The following is a 13,619-nucleotide window of genomic DNA, read 5'->3' as shown; positions in this document are numbered from 1 at the left end:
ATCCACCGACCGAGTGACATGTGATTTTATGTAGCCTTTTTTTTAATAATAATTAGAGAAAAGATGTCTAGGTCAGAGAGGCTGCTAGACAAATACGGCTATTCCATGCTGTTGCGATAATGATACAAAGCAAGTAGTCACTGCCACATTCATGGCAAATTTAGTTTGATGTAATCTTCACTACAAGACGAACAGTATGAGCAGAAAAATCACGATCGAGACCACAAATCAACGTTCTCAACAAAGTTTAATCCGTGTATGCTTGGCAACTTGTGAGCCTTCACATGCACTCTCGCTGTCCTATGCATTGCATTGCATTGCAGCATCAACAAGTGAGTGAGTGAATGAATGAGGGAGACCGGCCGGGGAGAACGTGTCATATAGTACATTCAAGGTGTCAGACACATCACATCGAAGCTATCACACACACATGCATGCATGGAGAAGAAATGGACACACATGATGGAGTGGGATGGTACCACACGGAGCTTTGAGAGTCAAGGTCTGGCCAAACAAACACTGTCAGTTTTTTCACAGTACTTTTATGAACTTCATAACACTATACCTTTTGCTGACAAAGATGAGAGAGACTGAGAGAGAGGTACAACAACAGTAATAGCAAGTAAGAGAGAGATGGAGAGAGAGAGAGAGAGAGGAGAATCTTGATCCCATGTCACGCTCACATACACACATAGCAGCACAGCGCAGCTAGGCTGCCAGCCACGTGCATCTGCATGCATGCAGCCGTGACACGGGAGCGTTTGATCCAGTACACTACACGGTCGAATCAATGTAAGAAGAAGAAGAAAAAAGAAGAAGAATGGGAAACAAATAACGCAGTAGAAATTAACACACACCTTCTTCAATTCGATCTTGATTGATGACCTTCTTTACGTGCGTACGTCCTGATCCTTAATTACTCGGATTTTTTACATCATCGTCAGCTTCCCGGCGTGCGCGCCGATCAGCTCCGGGTCGTGGATCAGGCCGCCGCCGCCGTCGGGGCCGCTCGCCGCCGCCGTCATCAGCAGCTGCTTGATCTCCTCGTAGCTGTAGTCCAGCTGCGCCTGCTGCTGCTGCTGCTCCTCATGCTGGTGCTGAAGCTGAAACGACAGCTTGTGCTCCTGCTCCACGGCGCCGGCGCCGTTGCCGTACACTCCGTAGGCGCCGTACCCGTTGTTGTTGTTGTCGAAGCTCATCTCCTTCCCGTGGTGGCGGCCGCCGTGCACGTACTGGCCGCCGGCGTACTGCGTCCCGTCCGACGAGCTGCAGCTCTGCTGGTCGCCGCAGCCGAACGCGATCATGGCGCCGCCGCTGCCGCATTCCTCCTTCACCTGCAGCTGCCGGTGGGCCGTCGTTGCGTGCAGCATCTGTAGCTGTACCGCGGAGGCGCCATTGTTGCTTGCCATGGGGTTCAGGGAGCCGGAGCTGCCGAGCATGTAGTGGTCTTGTGGTTGTAGGGTTAGGGCTTCCGCGGACTGCTGGAGGAGGGCGCCGGCACCGGGGAAGAAGTTGCTGTAGTTGGAGTGGGGCGACGACGAGTAGGGGAGCAGGACCGGCCGGTGTTGGTGGGGGTGATTCTGCCGCGGCGCGCGCGGTGGAGGGCCGGCGCCGGCCATGGTGGTGGAGCCCAGGAGCTTCTTCTTCAGCTTGGTGTTCCAGTAGTTTTTGATGTCGTTGTCCGTCCGGCCCGGGAGCTGCGACGCGATGATCGACCACCTGTTGTATCACAGAATGAGTAAAGCTAATCTGCAGTAGATATAGTTGTGCGGCATGCTTGAGCTGTTTCTAGGTTTTCTTTCCAAAATTTGGGGGACAATGGAAGAGCTTTTTTTTTATAGCAATCACATTAGTGGTGTTAATTGATGAGTATGATTCTACCTAGATCTATGCTAGTTTTGGATCTTCAGCTCTGAGCACAAGATAGGGAAAACATATCCTCTTTCTGGGAGATTCTTCTAGGGAGCAGAAACTGTCATGCATGTGTTAGGGATATTTTGATAAATATTTTTTTTCTGTAACATGCAAATCTGCAAAGTTTCATCTAAAAAAACATTTTGTTGTGTCCTACACACAAAAAACATTGACAGGAAAATTCTTGTAGGCAGGCCATTTATAGTCATATTTTCGGCTGAAAAATATAGGACTAACATAGCTAAATATCCATGAATTTCTCATAGTTATTTTTCAACTTGGCTGTGCCTCAAAACTATAATGTGAGATAACATGTATGCTCTTAAGAGAGAGAAGAAGAACAGTCTTGGCAGTACCTGCTTCCAATGCTTGCATACATGCTGCAGATGACCCTATCTTCATGCTCAGTGAACTCCCCATGCTTAATGTTAGGCCTCAGGTAGTTTAGCCATCTAAGCCTACAGCTTTTGCCACATCTTCTCAACCCTAATTGTGACAACACATTAAGTCCATTAATTAGAAATGTCTGATCAAACTAGAAGTTCATCATTTGTTCAATACTGAAGAAATGAGGCAAAAACAATAGGTAGCATATGATTAATTAACTAGATATAACCGAAAGAACATAAAACTAGACATACGAGAAAGGGAATTCAGCAAGTCATATATAGTACTCCCTCCGTTCCTAAATATAAGTCTTTTAAGAGGTTTCACTAGAGGGACTACATACGAATGTATATAGACATATTTTTGAGTATAGATTCATTCATTTTGCTTCCTATCTAGTCATTTAGTAAAATCTCTAAAAAGACTTATATTTAGGAACGGAGGGAGTAGTAGTTATTGTATAGGTGCATCAAAATGGCAAATTGTATGCTCGTTAAGCCAAGGAGAACTTCGTTTGTGAGAGAGGCAAACTAAGAAGTGGACATGATTAACCACAAGTGCCTTTTTGGTTCTAAATTAAGCGTGCGTGTTTGGTGATATCCTGTAGAATGAAGATACTCCTGATTAATCAAGACGGAAATGATAAGTCGAATGGATTGGGAAAGAAGAAGTTGCCAGAAAAGACCACGGCATTTCGACTTAGAGATGTCTCTATCCGTACCACAAGAATACTAGAGTAGGGAGACTCATGGGTCAAGATAATGATGACATGCTTAATTAGAGACCATTTGTTCTAGACGCGTGAGAAATTTATTTTCATCCAAGTTTCAACTGATCATCATCCCAAGTCAAGAGAGAACACGGAAACAAATCAAAGACAAATTCAAGAGAGAGGAAGAAGGAACCTCATCAGCAAAATAAATCAAGAGAAGTTAAGGCTGGCCAGCAGGTGACCCATATCCTAACACAAACCAAAGTACCAAACCAGCACACATGCATCATAAGTCTGCAAGACAAGAAGCTCATACACACCTGCTTTCTGCGGGAGGGCGATCCAGTTGCCGCCGGTGCCGTGTTTGTCCATGAACTCCTTGAGCTTGGCGTCCTCCTCCGGCGACCACGGCCCCTTCTTCACGTTGTTCTTGTCGCAGCACGGCGCCCTCCCCATCAGGTGAGAAGATGGATTGATATATCCCGATGCAAGGAAGAAGAAGATGAGGAGGAAGAAACAAAGCTAGATACAAGGCAGCGGCGACACCTAGCTAGCAGCCGCTACCGAATCTCACTGCTGCTAGCTGCTCCTCCTAACCCTCTTTTGTTAAACACTCCGAGTCTGAGCTAGCTAGCAGCCGAAGCTCTCGCAGCTTTCTCTGTGTTGCTGGGCTAGCTACAAGACAGAGGGAACCACTGCCTTTCTGGAGAGAAGATATATTGTTGGAGGGCACAGAAAGCAAGGAGGCAGCTATGGCTATGGCTATGGCTAAGCTTGAGGTGAGGGGAGGGGAAGAGAGGACAGAGCCAAGCCAGCACAAGGCAACAAAGGAGGGCAGAAAAATATATAACGCTGACAGCGGACAGTTGATCGATCAGAGGGGAGGTGAGAGAGACGACGACGATGTGGATGCTCTAAGAAGTCAAAGTGTAGGCTTGCGCTTTGTTTGGTTTCAATCACCTCCGCTCTGCTGGTTGGCCGCTTCAAATCGAAATTTCGTAGCCTAGCGGGGGTGCCGCATATGCTTGCCCCCACACCGCCTCCTCTCCCTTTCTGTAAACAAAGTACACTTGCACATGGAATCGTTCGTGTCATTTTAATTACTTTTGATGTGCTAGCCCAGCTCCTGCGCACGTAAAGTAAATAGTAACTGCTGTGGAAAATCAGGTAAGAGGTGGTGTTGTAGCTAGGTAGCTTCTTCGTGACAAAATTTGTACTATCTTTTTTGCCTAGCGCCGTGGAAATTTTCACACCGGCGTAGTAAATTGAGGAGAAAAATAAAATAACAACTAAAGTTGCATGATCAAACTTCACGCTGTCAACAAATTGCATATGCCACGTAGAACAAAAGAACAAACCGGTTGGCAACAAATTTTGTCACGTGATAAATCCAAACGCATTCTAGATGAGCATATCAAATAATCAAATTGTGTCTAAACAAAAGAATACATAATTGGTGCCATTTTTTCATCGATAATTACTATATCCCTATAAACGATGTTATCTCGGTACGAGGTAAATAGCATGCACGCGTTGTTGACTTTTTTACTGAACTAACTTGCAAAACTTATTTGCCAACTATTCAATTCATACTACTAATTTTCGTAAATATATACTTACCTGATACAGTAATACACTAGAAGCTACCATTAAGATATATATTTGTCAAACAGTCTGATTTATATGTATATGATACAACCAGAAGGTTTTGTCGATCCTGAGGATACTAGCAAGTATGCAAGCTCCAGCGATCCTTCAATGGACTGGTGCAAGCATCTCGGAGTTGGAATATACACTTTGATGAGATGATCAAAGATTTTGGGTTTGTACAAGGTTTATGAGAAACTTGTATTTCCAATGAAGTGAGTGGGAGCATTATAGAATTTCTGATAAGTATATGTGGTTGACATATTGTGGATCAGAAGTAATGTAGAATTTCTGTAAAGCATAAAAGGTTGTTTGAAAGGAGTTTTTTCAAAGGAATACCTGGTTTGCGCTACTTGAAACGTTGAGCATCAAGATCTATGGAGATAGATCGAAACGCTTAATAGAAGTTTCAACATGATGCATGCCTTGACAAGTTTTTGAAGGAGTTCAAAATAGATCAGCAAAGAAGGAGTTCTTGACTCTGTTGTAAGGTGTGGATTTGAGTAAGACTCAAAACCCGACCACGACAGAATAAAGAGAATAGACGAAGGTCGTCTTCTATGCCTTGGCCGTCGAATCTGAAGTATGCCATGTTGGGTACCGCACCTGATGTGTGCCTTGACTCAAAGTCTGTTGAGAGGTACAGAGAGTGATCCATGATTGAATCACTAGCAGCGGTCAAAATTTATCCTTAGTAACTGATGGACTAAGGAATTTTTCTCGATTATGGAGGTGGTTAAAGAGTTCGTCGTAAAGGGTTACGTCGATACAAGCTTTGACACTAATCTGAATAACTATGAGTAGTGAAACGGATTCGTATAGTAGAGTAGATATTTGGAGCATTTCCGAATAGCACGTAGTAGCAGCATCTATAAGATGACATAAAGATTTGTAAAGAACGCACGGATCTGAAAGTTTCAGAACCGTTGACTAAAACCTCTCTCACGAGCAAGACGTGATCAGACCCCAGAACTATATGGGTGTTGGATTCGTTGAAATCACATGGTAATGTGAACTAGATTATTGACTCTAGTGCAAGTGGGAGACTGTTGGAAATATGCCCTAGAGGCGATAATAATTAGTTATTATTATATTTCTTTGTTCATGATAATCGTTTATTATCCATGCTATAATTGTATTGATTGGAAACACAATACTTGTGTGGATACATAGACAAAACATTGTCCCTAGTAAGCCTCTAGTTGACTAGCTCGTTGATCAAAGATGGTCAAGGTTTCCTGGCCATAGGCAAGTGTTGTTACTTGATAACGGGATCACATCATTAGGAGAATCATGTGATGGACTAGACCCAAACTAATAGACGTAGCATGTTGATCGTGTCATTTTGTTGCTACTGTTTTCTGCGTGTCAAGTATTTGTTCCTATGACCATGAGATCATATAACTCACTGACACCGGAGGAATGCTTTGTGTGTATCAAACGTTGCAACGTAACTGGGTGACTATAAAGATGCTCTACAGGTATCTCCGAAGGTGTTCGTTGAGTTAGTATGGATCGAGACTGGGATTTTTCACTCTGTGTGACAGAGAGGTATCTCGGGGCCCACTCGGTAATACAACATCACACACAAGCCTTGCAAGCAATGTGACTTAGTGCAAGTTGCAGGATCTTGTATTACGGAACGAGTAAAGAGACTTGCCGGTAAACGAGATTGAAATAGGTATGCGGATACTGACGATCGAATCTCGGGCAAGTAACATACCGAAGGACAAAGGGAATGACATACGGGATTATATGAATCCTTGGCACTGAGGTTCAAACGATAAGATCTTCGTAGAATATGTAGGATCCAATATGGGCATCCAGGTCCCGCTATTGCATATTGACCGAGGAGTCACTCGGGTCATGTCTACATAGTTCTCGAACCCGCAGGGTCTGCACACTTAAGGTTTGACGTTGTTTTATGCGTATTTGAGTTATATGGTTGGTTACCGAATGTTGTTCGGAGTCCCGGATGGGATCACGGATGTCACGAGGGTTTCCCGAATGGTCCGGAGACGAAGATTGATATATAGGATGACCTCATTTGGTTACCGGAAAGTTTTCGGGCATTATCGGAAAAGTTTCGGGCTCATCGGTAGTGTACCGGGAGTGCCGGGAGGGGTGACGGGGACCATCGAAAGGGGTGTCATGCCCCAAGGGGTCTCATGGGCTATGGGAAGAGATAAACCAGTCCCTAGTGGGTTGGAATAAGTTCCCACTAAGGCCCATAAGGTTTGAGATGGGAAAAACACAAGGTGGAAAGAGTTTTCAAGTGGGAAGGTGGAATCCTACTCCAAGTAGGATTGGAGTAGGACTCCTCCACCTCAAATTTCGGCCAAACCTTGAGGGTTTGAGGCTGCCTCCTCCCCTCCCGCCCTCCTATATAAATTGAGGTATTAGGGCTGATTTGAGACAACTTTTTCAAGGCAGCCCGACCACATACCTCCACAGTTTTACCTCTAGATCGCGTCTCTGCGGAGCTCGGGCGGAGCCCTGCCGAGATTAGATCATCACCAACCTCCGGAGCGCCGTCACGCTGCCGGAGAACTCATCTACCTCTCCGTATCTCTTGCTGGATCAAGAAGGCCGAGATCATCGTCGAGCTGTACGTGTGCTGAACGCGGAGGTGCCGTCCGTTCGGCACTAGATCGGAGCGGATCGTGGGACGGTTCGTGGGACGGTTCGCGGGGCGGATCGAGGGACGTGAGGACGTTCCACCACATCAACCGCGTTCACTAACGCTTCTGCTGTGCGATCTACAAGGGTACGTAGATCGGAAATCCCCTCTCGTAGATGAACATCACCATGATAGGTCTTCGTGCGCGTAGGAAAATTTTTGTTTCCCATGCGACGTTCCCCAACATCCACCCAGGGCCACGTCGTCAAGAGTCAACCGTCCATTACTCGACCGGTGACTGTGTGACCGTGGTCGACTCGACCGTGCTGGACTGGGCAAGCGGTGCCGTCGTGAGCATCTTCTCCGGTAGAGGCAGCGGTTTCTTCTTCGCGGTGGTGGAGCGCCTTTCTCGGCAGCGGCAGAGCTATTGCGCGTGAGTATTTTCGAAACCCTAGTCCCAATTCCCAGAATTTTGGATAGATCTGTGGCCTCATGCTCTGTTTCTCCCGTTTCTTGGCGATTTAGAATCTCGGTTGGTTAGGAGCGCGGGGGCTAAATGAGATGGAGCGAGGAGATAGTGCTTCAAATCGGTAATGCCGCCTTCTTTTCTCTTTTTGTTGTTATCGAACTCGATTTGGTAGTGATTGTAGCTTACAGTGCCACTGCCCGCCATTGACAAAACAGGGTAGGTTCCGGTTCTGACAAAACAGGGGAAGTGCAGGTGGACAGGGACCTAGTTAAGGAAGAGAAGAAGAAGTTGGAGTATATGATTGCTGATCTGCTAAAAGTTGGGCATTGCACCAAAGATAAGCTGGAGAGGATCAAGGCAATAGTGGATGAGTGAAGTTCTTTATGTGTGTGTTAGTTATTAGGCCTACATATATAGCTGGCCTTGAAATGTCCTGCATGGTAGGTGTATAGTTTGGGGAAGTGTCATGTGGTTTCAGAACCTATGCTATCTGGGACATGTAATGACTTCTATGTTAAGATTCGTTAACTTAACTGAATTTTGGACAGTTTATCTAAAATTCAGTAACTTAACTGAATTTTGGACAGTTTACCTAAAATTCAGTTACCATCATACAACATGCACACTGCAACAAAGAGAAAATAGCAACATAATATCCAGTTCCCATCAGTTACGAGTACTTCTAACATAATAGAGTACTTCACATCCAGTTCACATCAGTTCATACCAAAAGTAAAAGTATTTCTAACTTATATGCTGAAATATAGCAGCATACCTAACCAGATTACAAATTCCATTACTTATAACTTATATGATGTAATATATCAGCATACCTAACGGGATCTGCAGTACTTCAGTTGTTCTGCAGCTTCTTGAGGTGCTCTGAGCGGCGCACCACACCGAGCACCTTCTTCTCTGGCTCCCTCTTCTTCTTCTTGTCCTTGTCCCCCGCTTCATCCAGCACGTCCTGCTTCACCACCTTCTTCTTTTTGGCAGTGAAGACTGGCGGAATGATCTGCACATCAGGCTCGTTGACGGCCGCCGGCAGCGCGAGGACAACGTCGGTGACCCTCTCCGTCCTCGAGGCAAGACGTGTAGGATCCGGCTGCGGTGTCGTCATCCTTGAGGAGCGGTACATCCACCACCTTTCTAAGCAAGTTTTTTTAACCTTCTCAAAATCACCCAAAAAGATATTCTTAGCTTATATTAGACCTATATAGGATCAATACGAAGTCTCACCTTTTTTTGAATAAGTATTCATATTATTAATTTATTTTTGAAAAAACACCCTTTAATACAAAGTCAGCAACAAAACAAGTTTAAAAATTTAAAATGCAAAAATAACTTCAGATCCTGCTTAATCACTCCAAAATGAAGCTAAGGTGAGGTTTTCTGATTTTTAAAATTTTCAAAACCTGAAACCCTCTTCTCACTCTTTTAAACTCTGTGCAACCTTAGTCGAGATAGTCCAATTTGTGAAGGTTTTTTCATTCAAAGATCATTACATCAAGTTTATGAATTTTTTATCATAACTATGTAACATAACACGACTATATGCGCTGGTTTTTCTTTTTTAGATTTTTTTGAATTAGTTATACACATTTGAATGTTCGGTCAAACCTTTCAAAACCCCGTTGACTGCCTCCAAAACCCATCTAACCCTAACACCTTCTCAAAATCACCCAAAAAGATTTTCTTAGCTTATATTATACCTATATATATATAGGATCAATACGAAGTCTCACCTTTTTTTGAATAAGTTTCATATTATTAATTTATTTTTGAAAAAACACCCTTTAATACAAAGTCAGCAACAAAACAAGTTTAAAAATTTTAAATGCAAAAAATAACTTCAGATCCTGCTTAGTCACTCCAAAATGAAGCTAAGCTGAGGTTTTCTGATTTTTTGAATTTTTAAAACCTGAAACCCTCTTCTCACTCTTTTGAACTATATGCAACGTGAGTCGAGATAGTCCAATTTGTGAAGGTTTTTTCATGCAAAGATCACTACATCAAGTTTATCATTTTATATCATAACTATGTAACATAACAAGACTATATGAGCTGGTTTTTCATTTTATAGATATTTTTGAATTAGTTACACACATTTGAATGTTCGGTCAAACCTTTCAAAACCTCGTTGACTGCCTCCAAAACCCATCTAACCCTAACGCCTTCTCAAAATCACCAAAAAATATATTTTTAGCTTATATTATACCTATATAGGATCGATACGAAGTCTCACCTTTTTTTGAATAAGTATTCATATTATTAATTTATTTTTGAAAAAACACCCTTTAATACAAAGTCAGCAACAAAACAAGTTTAAAAAATTTAAATGCAAAAATAACTTCAGATCCTGCTTAGTCACTCCAAACTGAGGCTAAGGTGAGGTTTTCTGATTTTTTGAATTTTCAAAACCTGAAACCCTCTTCTCACTCTTTTAAACTCTGTGCAACCTTAGTCGAGATAGCCCAATTTATGAAGGTTTTTTCATGCAAAGATTATTACATCAAGTTTATCATTTTATATCATAACTATGTAACATAACAAGACTATATGCGCTGGTTTTTCATTTTTTAGATTTTTTTTTGAATTAGTTACACATATTTGAATGTTCGGTCAAACCTTTCAAAACCCCGCTAACTGCCTCCAATACCCATCTAACCCTAACGCCAAATGTCCACCGATACGTCCATTTTGCATCATGATTTTATGTTGATATTTATCGCTTTATGGGCTGTTATTACACTTCACGGTACAATACTTATGCCTTTTCTCTCTTATTTTATAAGGTTTACATGAGGAGGGAGAATGCGGGTAGGTGGAATTCTGGTCTGAAAACGGAGCAAGTTTGAGATACCTATTCTACGCAACTCCAAAAGCCGTGAAGATCAACGAGGAATTATTTTGGATTTTATGAAAAATACTGGGCGGAAGAAGTACCGAAGGGGATCCACCAGGAGGCCACAAGCCTGCCACGCCCGACCTACCCCCCTGGCCGGGCCTGGGTGGCTTGTGGGCTCCCTGTTGCCCCTCCGGCGCTCATCTTTTGCTATATGGAGGGTTTCGTTCCAAAAAAAACAGAAGGAGCCTTTCGGGAGGAGCCGCCGCCGCCACGTGGCGGAACTTGAGCAGAACCAATCTAGAGCTCCGGTAGGGCCGTCCTGCCAAGGAAATTTCCCTCCCGGAGTGGGAAATCATCGCCATCGTCATCACCAACACTCCTCTCGTCGGAGGGGACTCATCTCCATCAACATCTTCATCAGCACCATCTCATCTCCAAACCCTAGTTCATCTCTTGTAACCAATCTCCGTCTTGCGACTCCGATTGGTACTTGTAAGGTTGCTAGTAGTGTTAATTACTCTTTGTAGTTGATGCTAGTTGGATTACTTGGTGGAAGATTATATGTTCAGATCTTTGATGCTATTCAATACCTCTCTGGTCATGAACATAATTATGCTTTGTGAGTAGTCACTTTTGTTCCTGAGGACATGGGATAAGTCTTGCTATAAGTAGTCATGTGAATTTGGTATTCGTTCGATATTTTGATGTGTTGTATGTTGTTTTTCCTCTAGTGGTGTTATGTGAACGTTGACTACATAACACTTCACCATTATTTGGGCCTAGAGGAAGGCATTGGGAAGTAATTAGATGATGGGTTGCTAGAGTGACAGAAGCTTAAACCCTAGTTTATGTGTTGCTTCGTAAGGGGCTGATTTGGATCCACTAGTTTAATGCTATGGTTAGACTTTGTCTTAATTCTTCTTTCGTAGTTGTGGATGCTTGCAAGAGGGGTTAACCATAAGTGGGATGTTTGTCCAAGTAAGGGCATCACCCAAGCACCGGTCCACCCACATATCAAACTATCAAAGTAGCGAACGTGAATCATATGAGCATGATGAAAACTAGCTTGACAGAAATTCCCATGTGTCCTCGGGAGCGCTTTACCTCATATAAGAGTTTGTCCAGGCTTGTCCCTTGCTACAAAAGGGATTGGGACATCTTGCTGCACCTTTGTTACTATTGCTACTTGCTACTTGCTACGAATCATCTTATCACTCTACTATCTGTTACCGATAATTTCAGTGCTTGCACAGAATACCTTGCTGAAAACCACTTGTCAGTTCCTTCTGCTCCTCGTTGGGTTCGACACTCTTACTTATCGAAAGGACTAGGATAGATCCCCTACACTTGTGGGTCATCAAGACTCTTTTCTGGCACCGTTGCCGGGGAGTGAAGCGCCTTTGGTAAGTGGAATTTTGTAAGGAAACATTTATATAGTGTGCTGAAATTTATTGTCACTTGTCACTATGGAAACTAATTCTTTCAGGAGCTTGTTCGGGGTATCTTCACCTCGAACGGAAGCACAAGGAGTTGCTCCCCAACATGCTGCACCTACTGAAAGTATTTGTTATGAAATTCCTTCGGGTATGCTAGAGAAATTGTTGGCTAAACCTTTTACAGGAGATGGAACATCACATCCCGACTTGCATCTAATCTATGTAGATGAAGTTTGTTTATTTAAGCTTGCAAGTTTGCCCGAGGATGAGGTCAAGAAGAAGGTATTTCCCTTATCTTTGGGAGATAAGGCATTGACATGGTATAGGCTATGTGATGATACTGGATCATGGAACTACAACCGATTGAAATTGGAATTTCATCAAAAGTTTTATCCTATGCATCTAGTACATCGTGATCGGAATTATATTTATAATTTTTGGCCTCGTGACAGAGAAAGCATCGCTCAAGCTTGGGGAGGCTTAAGTCAATGTTATATTCATGCCCCAACCATGAGCTCTCGAGAGAAATTATTATTCAGAACTTCTATGCTCGGCTTTCTCATGATAATCGCACCATGCTTGACACTTCTTGTACCGGTTCTTTTATGAAGAGAGATATTGACTTCAAATGGAATTTATTGTAAAGAATTAAACGCAACTCTGAAGATTGGGAGTTTGATGAAGGTAATAAGTCAGGTATGAATCTCAAGTTTGATTGCGTTAAATCCTTTGTTGAAACAAATAATTTTTTGATTTTAGCGCCAAATATGGACTTGACTCTAAGATAGTGGCTTCATTGTGTGAATCATTTGCTGCTCATATTGATCTCCATAAAGAGAAGTGGTTTAAATATCATCCTCCCATAGAAGTCAATGTAGTTAAACCCAATCCAGTTGAAGAGAAAGTCATTGTTTATAATGATCCAATTGTCCCTAGTGCTTACATTGAGAGACCACCTTTTCCTGTTAGGATAAAGGATCATTCTAAAGCTTCAACTGTGATACGTAGGGGCTACATTAGAACACCTGCACTGTCTGAACAAATTAGAGTTGAACCTAGCGTTGCTATTATCAAAGATCTCCTATCCGACAATGTTGATGGGCATGATATTCACTTATGTGAAGATGCTGCTAGAATTGCTAAACGTCATACTAGAGACAAACATAGGCATGTTGTTGGCATGCCTGTTGTTTCTGTTAAGATAGGAGATCATTGTTATCATGGTTTATGTGACGTGGGTCCTAGTGTTAGTGCAATACCTCAATCTTTATATGATGAAATTAAAGACGAGATTGCACCTGTCGAGATAGAACCTATTGATGTCACTATTCAGCTTGCCAATAGAGATACTATCTGTCCTTTGGGAATTGTTAGAGATGTTGAAGTCTTGTGTGGTAAAACTAAGTATCTTGCGGATTTTCTCGTTCTTGCTACCACACAAGATAGCTTTTGTCCCATCATATTTGCCAGACCTTTCCTCAATACTGTCAATGCTCATATTGACTGTGAGAAGCAAACTGTCACTGTTGGCTTTGAAGGTGTGTCACATGAATTCAATTTCTCCAAGTTTGGTAGACAACCTCATG

At 42.9% G+C, this 13,619-nt stretch overlaps 1 protein-coding gene across 1 annotated transcript; it reads right to left on the bottom strand.

Annotated features, from left to right (window-relative positions):
* Positions 1-505: 505 nt before the first annotated feature.
* Positions 506-3,927, bottom strand: LOC123429256 (transcription factor RAX2-like). The gene is made up of 3 exons (XM_045113312.1): positions 3,334-3,927; positions 2,271-2,400; positions 506-1,719 (listed from the first exon to the last, which is right to left on the bottom strand). The coding sequence occupies exons 1-3, from the start codon at positions 3,467-3,469 to the stop codon at positions 930-932; spliced, it is 1,056 nt and encodes a 351-aa protein (XP_044969247.1). The 5' UTR covers positions 3,470-3,927; the 3' UTR covers positions 506-929.
* Between the last annotated feature and the right edge of the window lie 9,692 nt (positions 3,928-13,619).

This window comes from Hordeum vulgare, chromosome 2H (genome assembly GCF_904849725.1).
Source record: "Hordeum vulgare subsp. vulgare chromosome 2H, MorexV3_pseudomolecules_assembly, whole genome shotgun sequence".
NCBI classification, from domain to species: domain Eukaryota; kingdom Viridiplantae; phylum Streptophyta; class Magnoliopsida; order Poales; family Poaceae; genus Hordeum; species Hordeum vulgare.
This window is presented reverse-complemented; position numbering and strand designations above follow the sequence as displayed.

Excerpts from the sequence above, each read along its gene's own strand:
- LOC123429256 (XM_045113312.1), bottom strand. The coding sequence starts at position 3,469 with ATGGGGAGGGCGCCGTGCTGCGACAAGAACAACGTGAAGAAGGGGCCG. Across the intron at positions 2,401-3,333 it reads CGCCCTCCCGCAGAAAGCAG|GGTTGAGAAGATGTGGCAAA; the intron begins GTGTGTATGAGC and ends TGTCACAATTAG. Across the intron at positions 1,720-2,270 it reads TATGCAAGCATTGGAAGCAG|GTGGTCGATCATCGCGTCGC; the intron begins GTACTGCCAAGA and ends GTGATACAACAG.